The 18,980-nt window shown below is 42.6% G+C and overlaps 1 protein-coding gene across 2 annotated transcripts in view; it reads left to right on the forward strand.

Moving 5' to 3' along the window:
* Positions 1 to 18,980, forward strand: part of EML6 (EMAP like 6) — a 373,229-nt gene that overhangs the window by 131,111 nt on the left and 223,138 nt on the right. For both annotated transcript variants that reach the window (XM_065401031.1, XM_065401032.1), the window contains exons 5-6: positions 1,673 to 1,858; positions 4,290 to 4,425. In XM_065401031.1, coding sequence (XP_065257103.1) covers positions 1,673 to 1,858; positions 4,290 to 4,425 — 322 coding nt within the window. The remainder of the gene's footprint in view (positions 1 to 1,672; positions 1,859 to 4,289; positions 4,426 to 18,980) is intronic.

Genomic DNA, 18,980 nt, shown 5'->3' on the forward strand with positions numbered 1-18,980 from the left:
TATAGGAGAATATGGGTGATGGACAAGTAGGTCCCCTCCCTTTTGTTAAAGTTTAATAAAAGTTGCAGCCTGCCGCTTTATTCCATTCATGTTTTTGTCTTCATTTTGCTGCGGTGTCCACATCAATAGCCCCTGCTGGGGTGGAGGCTGCACTGGATATGCCACCTCCTGCTGAATTATTTTGCTAAACTGTTGTTAATGGGGCAGCAGTTATGAGTTCTAATGAGTCTTAAGCTAGGTATAATTTTCTGCCTCCTCTTTCTCCCTCTGCAGCCAACCAAAAATTAGGGTGGAGAGTATAGTGTTCCCCAAGTTTGAAAGCTGTGTGGAAAATGTTCCCCTTCCACAGGGGAGGGACAGCTCAGTGGTTTGAGCATTGGCCTGCTAAACCCAGGGTTGTGAGTTCAATCCTTGAGGGGGCCACTTAGGGATCTGGGGCAAAATCAGTACTTGGTCCTGCTAGTGAAGGCAGGGGGCTGGACTTGATGACCTTTCAAGGTCCCTTCCAGTTCTAGGAGATAGGATATCTCCATTATTTTTTTCCCCCCCACACCTGTAATTAATTATCTTATCCTAGATCTGGAAGGGACCTTGAAAGGTCATTGAGTCCAGCCCCCTGCCTTCACCAGCAGAACCAAGTACTGATTTTTGCCTTGGATTCCTAAGTGGCCCCCTCAAGGATTGAACTCACAACCCTGGGTTTAGCAGGCCAATGCTCAAACCACTGAGCTATCCCTCCCCCCTATGTTAGGCCTATGTTAAAAAGATATGGAAATTGGAGATGGGCCCCAAACCAAAATCCTTGATCCAAACACTTTCAACTCTAAGGAAGTTCATATCAAGATCTGAATTTTGTTATAAATGCCCAAAGCATGTTCTTAATTTGTCTCAGATTACAATCTAATGGTTATAAATGGCTCATCTTCTTGTCTTTCATGACTTCCTATCAGCACACACTACTGTTGGGCCAAATTCTGAGAGTCTTACTTGATCCTCAATCAGGCAAACTGGATGGGAATTTTACATGAATAAGTAATAAGAGAAGACCTCAGGACTTGGTCTTTAGTTTTATTTATTTTTTATTTCTACAACCCATAGGTATGTATGGAGCTCTGCAAACAAATAAGACAGGTCCCTTGTTTAAGAAGATTCCATTCTATTACATATCACGCATGAAAAGGCGACAGACAAAGTGAGGGTGAGGTTATTAGAAGAATGAGGGTAACAATAATAAAACACCATGAGTTATTTTTCAGTTTCATACATACACACACAAAAAATTGAACTATCACATTGTATATGTGAACTTCAGATATACTGTGGTAGTTTCCCATTCTTTATAAGTTATTTGTAGCATGATGGAACAGTCAGTTAAGAGGCAAGAGTGTCTAGCTCAGTTACTGAACAATACGGAAATACAGGGCCGCCCAGAGGCTTCAGGGGGCCTGGGGCAAAGCAATTTCGGGGGCCCCTTCCATAAAAAAAAGTTGCAATACTATATAATACTATATTCTCGTGGGGGGCCCTGTGGGGCCCGGGGCAAATTGCCCCACTTGCCCTCCCCCCCCCCCCCGGGCGGCCCTGCGGAGATATGTCTGTAAGATCTGCAAACTGATTGCAAAACCAAAAATGCTGCAGAGACTTCTCTTCATGTATCATTTACATTTAATAGTTTTGGACGTTGTGTGGAAATGCACTGACAGCAAAAAGAGGAATATTTGGCAAAACAGGAGATCTCCAAACTATCCTTTGCTTAGCATGTGCAAAAGAAGATGTCACGTACTCTGGTGCTTTAAATGGAGACATCTATGTTTGGAAAGGGCTAAACTTAGTCCGCACAATACAAGGAGCTCATAGTGTAAGTTGTGTTTTTAATTCTAATTTATGAAAATTAACCTTGTTCACTGAATTGAAGAACTGTAATGGATCTTTGATATTTCAATAGATTCTAATCTGTGTCAAATCATAACAGAATGTATAGTGTTCAGTAAGACTTTATGAATTGTTCACTTTATACTCTGATTATGTAGGTATTTAAGTATTAGCTATGGTATTTTGTTCTACTGACAGAACTGCTGCTGTTGTTTGTTTGTTTGTTTGTAGTTTTGACACTGATTTCACGGAACAGACTTAAATGTAAGGTATCATCTTGACAGATTTTAAAGTGGCTTCAGTTCTGAATAGACTAATTGTATAAACATATATTCTAATGTGCTAGTCTTATTTAAAATAGGATTCCCAATATTCCGTACCAAGGTTTTTCATAAAAATGAGATCTTAAGCATAACAAGCATCTTATGTGTTTTTCTCATTAACCAAGGCAAAAAGAATATGAGCAAATCTGCTTTACAGTGGAGTTCCTCTTTGGCTTGCTCACATAACATGGAAATGATTTTAAAAACTCTCATTAAATACTAAAAATGTAATTTGAAGCAAACAAAAATCTCAATCTATTCAGTGTAGATGAACATTGGAGCTAAAAAATATCAGAGGCATATTTTACTACTGTAAATGTTTATTTCATATTCCTAAACATTCAACTTTAATGCCTTAATTAGATTACATATGTTCATGTTACCTTTTGTAACATGTGGATAGGGATTGTTTCCTTAGAGCAGTGTTATAAATCCCCTGAGTAGCTCTTATAGCATATTTCTGGAACCTTGGTAGAAACAACAACTTCAATATACAGTTGTTGCTGAGTCTCAGTAGTTATGAGCCTAAGAAAAACACAGCTTTGCTGACATTGTATGAAGAATCACAGTAATATTCAAAAATAGAGTTCCATCATGGAATGGGCCACCCAAATACCTCAGGGGGACCTGCTTCAATACAGAAATAACCCCCCCTCTGACCACACACCCCTAGTTGTCACCTACCACCCATCACTGGAACCCATATGGGGTATTATCAAACAACTACAACCCATATTTGATGGGGACCCCACCCGGAAATAAATCTTTCCTGAACCCACTCTTCTGGCCTTCAAATAACCTCCCAGCCTTTCCAACCTCCTCATCATACACAAGCTCCCCACAGACCAGGACATACCAGCTCAAAGTGGCACCAGATCCTGTCAGAACAACAGATGCAAAACTTGCAGACATATCTTCCACTACTACAATGATAAAAAAAAAATCCCACAACACACCTTTCAAGATCCATGGGCTCTACACATGCCTATCACAACATGTGGTGTACCTCATTTAGTGCACTAAATGCCCCAATAACAACTATGTGGGTGAACTTGCACAGAAAAATGATAAAAGACAAAAACATCACCTCACCTGTGGGTGAACACTTTTCACAAAGCAATCGCTTTATATTTGACCTATCAGTCCTCATCCTCAAAGGAAACCTGCATAACACTTTCAAAAGACAAGTCTGGAAGCTTAAATTCATAACTTTGCTAGACACTAAAAATCATGGACTAAATAGAGACACTGGATTTATGGCTTATTACAATAATCTATAACCTACTAATGGCCACTTCATCTTGAATGATCCCTTGAAATATGTGTTAACTACTTATGCTAAACAACCTGTTCCATCTTGTACTTAGTTGTGACACTCTGATTTAAGTTTCCCAAACCTCTATGTAAGCTTGAAAGCTTGTCTCTCTCACCAACAGAAGTTGGTCCAATAAAAGATATTATATTAGAGACAAGGTGGGTGATACATTAGTAAGCATTCTAACAAGTACTGTAAAAATATTTTAATGTAGAAGAACATGGTAATCCATAAATTTTGCCTTTTTTAAAAGTGAAAAAGCAATTCAAACTACAGTAGATACTTTTTGTGCCAACAAAAAATGAAATTCACACGCTTTCAGTTTATATCAGATTCCAAATGATGCCTGAAATGAATTCATGAAACATTGTCTGAGCCATCTCTTCACCTGTAAGAATATTTGTGTCAATTGTTTGCTTGTTTTTGTTTATTCTGGGTGACAATTTATTGTAAGTGTCCCATCATTTACTTAATACTCTTTTGAAACAACATTCATTAAATTTAATTTATAGTAACATATGTACGCTATGTGTATGACATTTATACAAAAGTTCCATTATAATTCACAATCAATGGATTGGTAAGAGAGCACTTGAAATAAACTGTCACCTGTGTGTTTGGTTGTTTTCTGAGTGGAGAGCATCTTGTCTTTTAAACAGTATTATCTAACAGTTCTTAACAGTTGGGCCTTTAACAAGAGCATACTCAAACACACTTGGATTTGTTTTTATGTTTAAATTGTTATCAACTTTCAAAACTATTATACTATTGATTAACAGGCTGGAATTTTTAGTATGTATGCTTGTGAGGAAGGTTTTGCCACTGGTGGGAGAGATGGTTGTATTCGGTTATGGGACAACGATTTCAAGCCAATAACTAAAATTGATCTCAGGGAGACTGAACAAGGATACAAAGGTAATACAATTATTTGTGAGTGGATTTTGATATATTTGGATAATGGATGTTACATTTTAATACAATATAAAGTTTTAATGCCTGTGCATAATGCCTTTTGAATTTTACCAGACCGGATAGATTATATACAGATTTTTAAACAATTATTTTGTTTGACAATAATGTTTTTTAATATCTTTGAGCAGTTTTCATGTTCCATAGTAAAAATAGAAGGGTGCTTTGTCATCTTTTTTCCATGCTGTGGAAGTTCAGAACATGATCTACAAAGGTACACTCATCACAAAAGTGTGAGAATGAGGTTACTCATGCTTTCTGAGCACAAGAGGGGGAAGAGAGGGGAAGCCAGTCATTATGACTCTTAATATTCAATATTTTTCTGTGAGTGCTTGTTCATGTCCATTCCATGTTAGGTATGTGCCCACCCTGCGTACCGTTGCTGGAGATTTTTCCCTTAGTGGTATCCATTGGGCCAGCTCTAGTGCCTGCTGGAGCTGTGCACTCGTGTGCCAGTATAAGGGGCGCTACTGGCTATGCACCCTCTCAGTTCCTTCTTACCACCCATGACTGTTGCTGGAATGACCCTTCTTGCTTCAGCAAGATTTTCTTCCCAGTGTTTTTTGGACTCTAACACTTCGTTCTTAGTTATCATAGTTTAGTGTATATAGTTTTTGAAATTAGAATTAATGTACATAATTAGCTTCCGTCATTGAGGGACTCCTTTGCACCATGGGCCAGGCATGCCTCAGTCTCCAGGCTTCAAACCTTGTGCATCCTGTGGCAAACCTATGCTCGTGAGTGACCCACACTCCAGCTGCTTGAAGTGCTTGGGGGAAACTCATCTGAAGGACAATTGCCAGATCTGTCGGGACTTCAAATCCCGCACTAAAAAGGACAGACATTAGGCTGAAGGGTATCCTCATGGAAGCTGCCCTCAGACCAGACCAGAGCCACTACAATTTGGTGCCGAGCACTTTGGCGTGAGTGCGAAGTGCTCCTCCGGCACCAAACTGGCCCCCCACCCCAGCACCTGGCCAGTGGGTCACTGGCCAATGCAGTGGTCTTACTGGAACCCCTGGGGTTTTCCCCCGGCACTGGGTCCTCCCTCCCATTGCTCCTACTCAGTGGTTTCCGAGAGACAGGCTTTCACTCCTTCTCAGTCAGCACTGGACCCCGACCCCAGTACCGATGTTCAGGAGCTGGCTCCAATGGATGTCATTGGGGCTGAGGAAGAAGAGGGAGCCCCTCCTGTGGTGCAAGCCTCCTGCTTATCCTCTCCAGATGAGGCTGTCGTGGGACCAGGTGTCCTCTTCCACAGAATGATTTCAGGGCCCATTGGGACCTTTTGAAGCGGATTGCTGCAAATCTGGGTCTGGAAATTGAGGATCTTAAAGAGACATCACACAGCCTTAGTAATATCCTGGATGCAGCAACTCCATCCAAGGTGGCCTTACTCATCAATGAGGCTGTGATGGGGCCAGTCAAGGCCCTGTGGCAAACTCCTGCTTCTTTGCTCCTCACCTCAAATTGGGCAGAGAAGAAGTATTATGTACCAGCGAGTGGGTTTGAATACTTGTACTTGCACCTCCCCCCCTCCAGTGTCCCTGGTTTTGTCTGCAGCAAACAGGAGGGACAGGCAGGGCCAGTTGAGCGCTACCCCTAAACAAAAAGAGATGAAGAAACTGGACCTTTTCGGAAGAAAGATTTATTCGACAGGTAGCCTTCAACTACGTATCTCTAACCAGCAAGCTTTGCTGGCAAAATAGGATTATAATCTGTGGGACTCCCTGGCTAAATTTAAAGACTCCCTGCCCCAAGATTCAAGGCAGGAGTTCACTGCCCTCTTGGAAGAGGGAAAGAATATGGCCAGGACCTCTCTCCAGGCAGCTCTGGATGCAGCTGACTCGGCAGCTGGAATAATGGCCTCTATTGTCACCATGAGGCATTCTTGGCTCCAGTCCTCGTGGCTTCCTCATGAGGTCCAACAGTCCATCCATGACCTCTCCTTCAAGGGCTCCTCTCTATTCTCAGAGCAGACAGTCATGAGACTTTACAGCCTGAAGGACTCAAGGGCCACCCTATGATCCTTAGGCCTTTATGCTCCATCAGTTTTCAGGAAGCACTTTGGGCCCCAGCAAACTCCTTGTTTCTCGGTGTCTCCAAGACAAGAGCCCTACAAAAGAAAAGGGAGAGGTTACAATCGGCACCAACCACTCCTGTCCACCTCAACCTCCCAGTTGGGGTCTCAGAGGTACTATGTGGGGGTTCAAGCAGGCCTTTTAAAGGTATGCCAGAGGCCGCTATATCGTCACCACTTCAGATCCATTTCCACTTTTATTTTTGGACTGTCTGTCCCACTTCAGCCCAGCATAGTCATATATAACATTGGACCATTGGGTTCTAAGTACAGTGACAATTGGCTATACCCTTCAGTTTTTATCCCCTCCCTGCCACACACCCCTTTCCATGCCTCTTCAGGGACCCTTCTCACGAGCAACTCCTTGTCCAGGAGGTGCAATACCTCCTACAAATGGGGGCTGTGGAGGAGGTTCCACAAGACTTGAGAGGAAAGGGGTTTTACGCCTGATATTTCCTAATCCCAAAGGCCAAAGGGGGCCTCCAGCCCATTCTGGACCGGCGTTGCCTCAACAGATACCTCCCTGGATCCCGGAGATTGGTATGCTGCCCTTGACTTAAAGGATGGATACTTTCACATTTCTATCTTCTGTGGCCACAGAAGATTTCTCAGGTTTGTCGTGGGTCAGCACCACTACTAATTCACCGCTCTTCCCTTCAGCCTATCGGCGGCCCCCTGGGTTATCATGAAGTGTATGGTGGTAGTAGCAGCCTTCCTCAGACGGTGAGGCTTCTACCCATACCTTGATGATGGCTGTTCAAAGGTCGGTCACAGGCTCAAGTTCAGAACAGCATTAGCACAGTCCAAGCCACCTTCCAAGTGCTGGCCTGCTGATAAACGAATGGAAATCAACTCTTGGCCTGGCTCAGGGAATAGAATTTATTGGGGCAGTGCTCAACTCGACCCAAGACAGGGCCTTCCTGCCAGAGGCCTGATTCCAGACCATGTTGGACCTGATATCCAATGTCATGGTCCACCCAATTATGACAGCTCGGGTTTGCCTCAAGCTACTGGGGCACATGGTGGCATGTACTTACATGGTTCAACATGCAAGACTGCACTTCAGGCCTCTCCAGATGTGGTTAGCATCAGTATATTCCTTGAGCAGACAACATTTAGATTCTGTGGTTTCTCCCCTAGTCTTCACCTCCCTGGAATGGTGGAAAGACCCAAGATCGGTAATGATGGGGGTGCCCTTTGTTATCCCTCAACCATCAGTAGCTTTAATCTTGGATTAGTTAGAACTAGGGTGGGGAGCCCACCTCAACAAGCTCAGGACTTGGGGCCTCAGGGCCCAAGAAGAAGTCCCTGAACATAAACGTCAGGGAGCTCAGGGCAGTACGCTTAGCTTGCCAAGTGTTCCTTCCCCAACTCTCAGGTCAGGTGGTGCAAGTCCTGACAGACAATACTGTGGCCATGTTCTATATCAACAAGCAGGGAGGGGCCCTATATTTGGTCCTGTGTCAGGAGGCCATCCATCTGTGGGACTTCTGCACAAAGCACTCCATTCATCTTGAGGTGTCACATCTCCTGGGAGCCTGAAATGTAATGGTGGATCACCTCAGCAGATCCTTTTCCTCTCACCATGAGTGGTCCCTTCACCAAGAGGTTGCCAGGTTCATCTTACAAAGGTGGGGGCTTCCCCAAGTGGACCTGTTCACTACCACACAGAACAGGAAATGCCATCAGTTTTGCTCACTGTACGGGCACAGCCCAGGCTCCTTCTCCAACACTTTCTTTTTCCCATGGACAGATCTCCTATTCTACACCTTTCCCCAATTCCTCTGACTCACAAGTTCCTCCTAAAATTTAAACAAGACAAGGTGAAAATTATTCTTATAGCCCCGGCATAGCCATGCCAACACTGGTTTGGTATGCCCCTAGATCTGTCAGTAGCAGCTCAAGTCTTGCTCCCACTACATCCAGACCTAATTTCACAAAACCACGGTTGGTTGCTTCATCCAAACCTCATCTCGCTGTACCTAATTTCATGGATACTCCACGACTGAACCCAGAGGAACAGGCTTGCTCGGAACAGGTCCAGCAGGTCTTGCTAGGTAGCAGAAAGCCGTCCACCAGGGCTACCTACCTAAATAAATGGAGATAGTTCTATCTCATAGAACTGGAAGGGACCTTGAAAGGTCATCAAGTCCAGTCCCCTGCCTTCACTAGCAGGACCAAGTACTGATTTTGCCCTAGATGGCCCCCTCAAAGATTGAGCTCACAACCCTGCGTTTAGCAGGCCAATGCTCAAACCACTGAACTATCCCTCCCCTGTGGCTAAGTGGAAATGCTTCTTGACATGGGCATCTTAACGAGCTCCCTCTCTGTCTCAATCTTCCCTTCAGTCTATCTTGGACTACTTGCTCCACTTAAAGCAGCAGAGCCTGGTCCTTGCGTCTATCAGTGTGCACTTAGCAGCCATCTCAGCCTTCCACCCAACGGTGAACAGCAGGTCAGTGTTCTCCCACGAGATGAGGGTATGGTTTCTCAAGGGGCTGGAGAGGCTCTATCCTCAGGTCTGCAAACCTGTCCTTCCATGAGACTTAAACCTGGTTCTGTCGAGACTCATGAGTCCCCCCTTCAAGTCACTAGCATCATGCCCCCTGCTTGCTTCTCTCTTGGAAGGTTGCCTTCTTGGTGGCGATCATCTCAGCCAGAAGTGTCTCTGAAATCAAGGCCCTTACATCAAAACTGCCTTACATGGTGTTCTTCCAGAACAAGGTACAACTACGCCCCCACCCAGCCTGCCTGCCAAAGGTGGTGTCACAATTCCATAACAATCAGGCCATTTTCCTGCCAGTATTCTTCCCGAAGCCTCACAAGAACTCTGAGGAATGGCAGCTTCACTCATTGAACGTTAAAGACTAAACCCTTCTGCAAATCCATGCAACTCTTTGTAGCAATAGTGCAAAGGATAAGAGGGCTACCTGTGTCAGCCCAGAGGATCTCGTCCTGGATAACTGCCTGTATTCGGGTTTGCTATGAGCAGGCAAATGCTCCACCTCTGGCCATCTTAACTGCTCACTCCACAAGAGCCCAGGCTTTGTCAGCAGTGTTCCTCGCGCAGGTCCCAATCCAGGATATCTACAGGGCCGCAACCTGGTCATCTGTACATACCTTCACATCTCACTATGCCATTAACCAACAGGCCCGGGATAATGTCAGTTTCAGAAGAGTGGTGTTGCTGTCAACATGTCCATGAACTCCGAGCCCACCTGTGTACTGTTTGTGAGTCACCTAACATAGAATGGACATGAACAGGCACCTGATGAAGAAAAAACGGTTACTAACCTTTCCATAACTGTTGTTCTTTGAGATGTGTTGCTCATGTCCATTCCACAACCCACCCTCCTACCCCTCTGTCAGAGTTAATGGCAAGAAGGAACTGAGAAGATGCATGGCCAGCAGTGTCCATGAGCACATGGCTCCAGAGGGTGGCCCAATGGATACCACTAAGGGAAAAATCTCCAGCGACACTGCGCGCACGCACACCTAACATGGAATGGATATGAGCAACACATCTCAAAGAACAAGATTTGGAAAGGTTAGCAACTGTTTTCTCTGAGAGGAGATATGAGGAGCTGGGTTATAGCACAGTCTCTCCAGTGTATCTGGGAGTGTTTAAGGCTGGTGATGGAGGGAACACACTACATATTTTTTTTAATGTACAGATCTACATTTTTAAAAGTGAACTTTAATTTTGGGTTCCCAATTTGAGATCACTGGAGTCTGATATTCACGGGGGTTGGGCACCTGAAAACCCTATTAGACTGATCTGGAGCTGTGGATACTCAGCACGGTGAGTATGCACACAAAAATTGAGGCCCACTACAAATTAGAGGCTGCTTTTGAAAATTTTGATCATAGTATTTCTTGCATCTAAATATGCTTCTCACAATTTTATTGGAGACATTCTGCCTGATGGAGGCAAAATGCCTCCACCCAATATCTTATTGCTCTAGAAACCAATTATACCTTTAAAACTTGGATTACAATAATTTAATTGGCGCAGAACAAAAAATAAAGAACAAAATAATTCAGCACAGTGAAATGATCTTTGCAAACTGCATTCAGACCAACTCCATTCTATGGGTACGTCTACACTTACCGGAGGGTCCGGCGGCAGGCAATCGATGTTCTGGGATCGATTTATCGCGTCTGGTTTAGACGCGATAAATCGATCCCGGATCGATCCCGGAAGTGCTCGCCGTCGACGCCGGTACTCCAGCTCGGCGAGAGGAGTACGCGGCATCGACGGGGGAGCCTGCCTGCCGCGTCTGGACCCGCGGTAAGTTCGGACTAAGGTACTTCGAATTCAGCTACGTTATTAACGTAGCTGAATTTGCGTACCTTAGTCCGAAGTGGGGGCTTAGTGGGGACCAGGCCTTAGATTCAGTCTTCAACCAACTCTAACTGCAACTGTTACCAGCTGACACTCTTTTAAACTCTACACCTCAGAAAGTTTCACACCTGAAAGGTGCTGCAACCACAGAGTGTTGCCACAGTTATTAAAGCTCCATATGCCATACTCCTCTCCTTTAATTTTTAAACCATAGATTTATGACTTGATTTGCATAGATGCTGAGCACCCATAGTTTCTGTTGAGACCAATGGTCACTATAGTTACACAATATCTCTGAAAGTGAAGCCATTTTGTCGTCTGGAAGGTATACTATTCCATTTTGATTAAGGGTGTTTGTTGGGACAAGCAAATGTCACATACTCCTCCAGGTCTTAATTTACATTTTCAGAATCACCTTCTATATTAACATTATTATTGGAATCATCAGCAGGCCAGTAAGAAGGATAACAATTTTTTTCTTAGAAACCATATAATTATCATCAATGTCAATACCCTTTCTATTTTCTGAAATTTTATCTTGTAATAACTGGTCAGTATGTTTGTTTGTTTTTTCTTTATTTTACTTCAACCAGGTATGTCATTCATCCTGACACTTGTAAAATGTATATCTATATGTAAAATGTATATCTAGACACGCTTCTGACAAGCAAAATGCCTCCAGTCACTGCTATATGGTTGCTCCAGCAAGTCCCCTTAGCATGTTCTCCAAGTTCCCATCTAGTTCTCAGAGCTCTGTATGCATACTTTTTAGTCTTCAAAGCTCTCAAATGGACCCTGACAGCAAAGTATGTTTGCTGACACAATTCTGGTTTCATGCATTTTTGGCAGCCGCATTTTAATGACTAATGTCCATTTCCACAGAAATAATCTGTAGAAACTATTAGTATTTATATCAGCTTATGATCAATTTCTGAAGCACTCAAATTCCAAGAAACTTTCTAAAAAACTGTGGACGAAAAAAAAAGATTAATGGGCAAGTCCTGACCCCTTTGACAGATCTGGTCCTGAGAATTCAATAAGGCCAAACTCTGACATGAAGAAAAAAACAAAACAAAACAGAATAACCACCAAATGCTAAAACTATGGTAAAGCATTACTATATTCTGGCTGGGAAAGCCCCTCATGCAGTCTGTTTCTAATAAAAGTAAGAATGACCTATATGTAGAACTGTACATAGAATCCATTGCTGGCTATTACAGTGCACACACATAAACATTCAGCCTCTTTGGTTCCCCTTGTAGTGTCCCTGTGAAGCACACTTCATATTCTGGAAAGCCCAGTATAGGAATAATACATTTCTATCCTGTGATCTGCTTGCTGCCCATAAACTTTCTGGCAGGTGTCTGTTGTGTTTCTGAATTTACTGAGTTAAGAGAATTTTCTGCAGAAAATTATTGCTTCAAAATAATAAACAACATTAAGAAGCCATAATTTATTTATAAAGGTCATCTATTCCTAATGTGCTATCTGCAAAGACCATCTTACTGTCCTTCTGCAGGTGGTCTAAAGAATGCATTTTGATCTTGGAGTAAGTTAAGTTATTTAGCTTCCTTTGCTAAAAGGAAGAAAACTCGTATTAGAATTGCTATTAAAATATAATTATTGATGCCGTTACCTCTACCATCTATTAAATGTTAAAGGATACAGAACACTTAGAGGAGAGCAACTAAGTTCAGAAGAAAATTACATGCCAACAGCAAAATGACAGGGATGTAGACTATCAATGCTAATTCTTACTGTTTCCTTATAAGATGAGACTAATTAGTACAATATTTCATTTTCAGAGCAAATAATGAGCTCAGTTTCCACTTAAAGATAAATGTGAATAATTCTTTTTATTAGAAAATAACAAATTAAGTGACTTCCAAGTAGCAATAAGCTAAAACTAGAAACATTTATCTAACCCTTTCTCTCCTGAGATTTTGGGGTTCAGATAAAATAGCATTTGAACCACTCATGTTTTAAATTTGTTTTTCCAAACCCAGAAGAGATTTTGTCACTCTGTACTGAGATGGCAGTAACAAAGACTAGAAATTGTACTTAAACAAGCCAGTAAATACCGAATTATGCTACAGCTATTCTATTGGAAGAAAGTGCTTTGTGTTGAAAAATTTAAAGGGGTTCTGTTCACGTGCATAATCATTTAGATTAAGTAAGAAGAAATTTATTTGTGAAAACTGCTTTCTAACAATAGACCGACTACTAAAATATCAATTTAGGGCATGAAAAAGGTTACAGATCATAAAATCCAAGCAACCTATGGTTTTACCTCTCCCTGTCCATACCCTTTGTTGTCTGTTTTCTCATGTCCTCTTTTCTGTTTTCTCTCTCCACTGTGTCCTTTCAATGTGATGCTTCTCTCACCTGCCTCCTTTATCCCTTCTTCCATCTCTAGCCCTTTCTTTGGTTCCTGTATTGTTACCCACTGCTGATCTATTCTGTTTGCAAGCTACGGATTTAATTTGACTAGAATTCTATCACTGGAGCTTTGCCAGAGAACACTTTAGACATCAGAATTCTTGTCTGTTTCACTTTGTTGATAGTGCACATAGACTCTGATCCAGTAAAACACATGCTTAACTTTAAGTGGTTGAGCAGCCCCATACAAGTCAACTGATAGTCTACATCCCTGTCAAGGTCTTGGGATTCTTCAGAACTCTAGAAATTCCGTGATGGCTTCAGCTATCTTCTATGTGGCCCTGGTTCATTTAAGTATGTGCTTAACACTAAGTATATGAGTAGTCCCAATTCCTTCCCCCTCCCCATCCCCCTTTGTTTCTTTCCTAAGCATTTTGCAGAGGCAGCCCACTGCTGGATTTACAATTGTTTTAGTACTAGAGTGCTATCAGGAATTTGTACATTTTCTTGCACATACTAACTAACCAGCTATCCCCTTCCTTCAGTATACCAAAACTTTTCCATGGTAGAAATGCCACTGTCACAGTTCAGGGCAGTTGCTCCTGTTCCTCCCCCCCCCCCCCCAGTGGTCTAGCCAAGGCACCCAATCTCAGGCATCCAGCTCTTCAGCTGTTGCCTCTCTTGGGTGGAGACACAAGTCCCTCTCCCTTCTGACCATGGTATTTTCAGGTCACATAGTTCCCTGGTGTCTATGATGGGAAACACACAGTGACAGGTTGACTAAGGACACTTGTTTGCTTTCTTTTCAGAGACTGTTAACAGGTGTAATTGTTACAGATATGTTACCAAACGGCACTTCCTATGCAAACCTACTTTATTCTTAAGGTAAAAAGCATTACAGAGAAAGCATATTAATAACTATAAAAGAACCTACATGCATACTAATAAACTTACCAGAGTTGACCTAAACCCTAACATGGATTCTGACAGGAGCAGTCCTTAATCATAGAATATTAGGGTTGGAAGAGACCTCAGGAGGTCATCTAGTCCAATCCCCTGCTCAAAGCAGGACCAACACCAATTAAATCATCCCAGCCAGGGTTTGTCAAGCCGGGCCTTAAAAACCTCTAAGGATGGAGATTCCACCACCTCCCTAGGTAACCCATTCCAGTGCTTCACCACCCTCCTAGTAAGCCCCCTTCCTGCACCTCGCAACTCGCACCCATCCTGCTCCCCAACCTCCTGCCTTGAGCCCCCTGCTGCACCCCGCACCACTCCTGCACCCCAACCCCTTGCCCTGAGCCCCCTGCCGCAGTCTACACTCCTCCTGCACCCCTGCCCTGAGCCCCCTCCTGCACTCCGCACCCCTCCTGCACTCCAACCCCCTTCCCTGAGCCCCCTCAAACACCCCGCACCCCTCCTCTGCCCCAATCCCTTGCCCTGAGCCCGATCCTGCATGCCGCACCTCCCTCCGGCACCCCAACCCCCTGCCCCAAACCTGCATACAATTTCCCCACCCAGATGTGGTCCTCGGCCCAAAAAGTTTGCCCATCCCTGTAATAGAACATCTGATGAAGAATACAGTTTCCTTCAAATATATACTAGGAATGATTGCTCTCAAGAAATTTAAAACAGGTTTGGTATAGATGTCATAAGATTGTCTACACACCCATGCTTTACTGCAATTACTGAGGATTTGTAAGGTATATCAGAACTCCATTCCCTATGCTGAATTTGCTGCTCTGCAGGAGGAGGGTGTTGTAAGACCTGAGCTTGAACCATTTCCTAGATAACTTACAGAAAGGTACAGACTAAGTCATCTTCTGATTTTTGTTCTTGTTGGCAAGATAGAAGGCATGAACATTCTTTTATCCCTTTCAAGGGGCCAACAAAATGCTATTACATATATTTTATTCATAGTGGGAATTTTATTGACAAGCAATTTTCCACCAGTATTTTATTCAAGTATTCTTTTATTATAAAATCCGTAGCTGCAATTGACTTTTTCATGGATTTTAACATGACAATTTGATTTTTCATTCATTCATTTCATTCCCCCATACTTCATCCCACTACAGAAGTTACTGATTTTTTGATAATTTACTAAAGCAGGCAACCAAACAGAAAATGCTATCAAGTTGTTACTGTCTTCTTTTAAAGTGTTCAACCTCAGCAGGCTTTCTTCTCTTGTAGGAGATATTGAGATAGAGAGCCCTAATCTTCACATTTAGCTACCTAAATTGATTGCCAATCCCATATTTGGTTCTTAAAATTGGTTCTTACTGTGTTAAAAATGGACATGCCTTAATGGCTATTTGAATGTCCAAATGCAGAATTGGGCCATCTAAATGAAGAGCTTAACTTTGCAAAACTGAGCCCAGAGTCTCTACATTATATGTAAGACAGGGTCAAGAAGTTGATTTCAGGGCTTTTCGGACTGGGCAACATGAGAAAAATCCAGATTGAAAATTCAGTAAGCAATGCTACCCACTTGGTTTAATGGGTGGGAGACTTGATTGGATCCGCCTGGTACATGATAGCTTTAGATAGAATGAAAGGGGGAATGTATGCAGGGATAGGCCTCTCCTCCCCCTGCATGCTCCTCTGCCAGTTGGCCAGCCAGATAGAGAAGTGCCGATTGGCTCCTTGCTTCCCATATTTCATTAATTTAAACCCTTGCCCAGGGTTTCTTGAGCCTCTTGCTCCATTTTAGCTGAAAACACCCTTCATCCCTGTAGTTATATAGTATTGGAACTGTGGTGTTAAGATGCTGTGGGTCTGACCAATCACCTGGTTTTAGGGGTCAGAAAAGAATTTTTCCCATAGGAGCCATATTGGCTGAGGCCTGATAGGAAGGCAAAAAATAAAAAACCTCACAGTCTCATAGAGACAGAGGTTAAATAGGAGTAGTTAAATAGGACACTAAACTGGACACTAAACTGGGAGGAGTGGTAGATATGCTGGGGGGCAGGGATAGGATACAGAGGGACCTAGACAAATTAGAGCAGGGGTAGGCAACCTATGGCACGGGTGCCAAAGGCGGCACGCGAGCTGATTTTCAGTGGCACTCACACTGCCTGGGTCCTGGCCACCGGTCCGGGGGGCTCTGCATTTTAATTTAATTTTAAATGAAGCTTCTTAAACATTTTAAATCCCTTATTTACTTTACATACAACAATAGTTTAGTTATATATTATAGACTTATAGAAAGAGACCTTCTAAAAACGTTAAAATGTATTACTGGCACTCGCAACCTTAAATTAGAGTGAATAAATGAAGACTTGGCACACCACTTCTGAAAGGTTGCCGACCCCTGAATTAGAGGATTGGGCCAAAAGAAATCTGATGAGGCTCAACAAGGACAAGTGCAGAGTCCTGCACTTAGGACGGAAGAATCCCATGCACTGCTACAGACTAGGGACCGAATAGCTAGGAAGCAGTTCTGCAGAAAAGGACCGAGGGGTTACAGTGGACGAGAAGCTGGATATGAGTCGACAGTGTGCCCTTGTTGCCAAGAAGGCTAACGGCATTTTGGGCTGTATAAGTAGGGGCATTGCCAGCAGATCGAGGGACGTGATCATTCCCCTCTATTTGACATTGGTGAGGCCTCATCCAGAGTACTGTGTCCAGTTTTGGGCCCCACACTACAAGAAGGATGTGGAAAAATTGGAAAGAGGGCAACAAAAATGATTAGGGGGCTGGAGCATATGTCTTATGAGAAGAGGCTGAGGGAACTGGGATTGTTTAGTCTGCAGAAGAGAAGGATGAGGGGGGATTTGATAGCAGCTTTCAACTACCTGAAAGGGGGTTCCAAAGAGGACGGATCTAGACTGTTCTCAGTGGTAGCAGATGACAGAACAAGGAGTAATGGTCTCAAGTTGCAGTGGGGGAGGTTTAGGTTGGATATTAGGAAAAACTTTTTTACTAGGAGGGTGGTGAATCACTGGAATGGGTTACCTAGGGAGGTGGTGGAATCTCCTTCCTTAGAGGTTTTTAAGGTCAGGCTTGACAAAGCCCTGGCTGGGATGATTTAGTTGGGGATTGGTCCTGCTTTGAGCAGGGGGTTGGACTAGATGACCTCCTGAGGTCCCTTCCAACCCTGATATTCTATGATTCTAGGATTCTAGGATTTAGAAATTTACTATTAAGAATTGTATGAATGCTTAGTTTGTCACAACTTGTGGTGGTGTCCACTCTGGATAGAAAAGGGCATCCAGAAATAAAGATGCGATTTTGCCGATGGACCTATGGGAAAGGGAGAGATCTGAAGTCTTTGCAGACTAAGGTCCTTCTTTGGTACCTTTGTCCCCTTTACTGGTGAGAGTAAAATAATTCAGCAAATGAGCTGAATCCTAGGAGTAGGCAGTGGAGAGTCTAGCCTGAATTATAGGCTATATGGCAGGAGCCCTATAAACCCTACAATAGACCCACTTAAATGCTTGCAATGGCAAAATGTGGGTAGATAGAATTCGTCTCCGATGTTAAATTTAATAAAGTTGTGGCCTGCCACTTCAAATCCATCCCTGTGTCTGTCCTCATTCACTTCTGTGCCCGGATCAATAATCAGGATTAAAATTTGCTGGGTAACGACACTATCAACCTGGAATTATAGTGTAAATTCTTTCAAAAGCACCTAAATCTAAGGAGCCTATGTCCCATTTTCAAAAGGTACTTAGACACTTAGGAGTCAATGGGACTTGGGCTTCCAAGTGACTGTCACTTTTGAAAATGGCCCTTAGACTCCTAAATCAGTTGGACATGTCTGAAAATTTTACCCATAGTTCAGTAACTCACCTTATGAATCCTAAGTCATTGAATAAAATAGTATGAACAACTGCACGTTTTTACTTTCACTTTAGAAACAAATAGCATCAGAAGCTTTGCATGTAAAAGAGGGAGCATAATAAACTGGCAAAATAAATGGTGAACTGAATGATCTGAAACTTAAACCTAGAACTAATCAATTAGAGATTCATTTATTTGTGAAGTTTTCAGTGACAAATGTTTATAATGATATTTTGAGGTTGAAATCACTTTCATTTGCATATTTCTGGGACATGGCACATCAGTTTATGTAGTAGAAAGGAGTCTGTTCTGACAAAGCAGATGCCAAGCCTGCCTCCCATGGTGTTCATCCATAGGTACTTTATTAATACAGACACTGTCGGTATCCCAGAGATAGAAATGATTCATCATTTTCCATATCAAATAAAACCCATCACTTACAGTTCTTAAAAAATACATGACTTTGTATAAATTCATCTATGGCAACTGCTCAGGTTAAAAAGGAATCTAATTTTGCAAATATATGTAGGCAGATCCACAAATTAGCAAAAATATTGCATATTTAAAAAGATAGCATGAAATCTGATTGTAATGTTAGGCTTGACATGAAAATAAAAAATAAACTTAATCACTAGATTAAAACTGTGGAAAATGAAAAAGTAACTATAAAAATGTATGTATGCCTCTCTACCTCCCAAAACCTAAATATGATCTGATTATCCTTTTCCTTGTACTAGTTTTACAGCAGTGTAACTCTTTTGACTGGAGTTATTCCCAGTTTACACTGGGGGAATGGAAAGTGAGACCCAAAAGTACAGAGACTTAAAACTATGTTGAATCAATTATTTAATTTTTATAATAAATTCTATTGCCTGATTCATGATTCACTATTACTAGTGTAAATAATTTACA

This window comes from Emys orbicularis, chromosome 3 (genome assembly GCF_028017835.1).
Source record: "Emys orbicularis isolate rEmyOrb1 chromosome 3, rEmyOrb1.hap1, whole genome shotgun sequence".
In the NCBI taxonomy this organism is placed as follows: Eukaryota; Metazoa; Chordata; order Testudines; family Emydidae; genus Emys; species Emys orbicularis.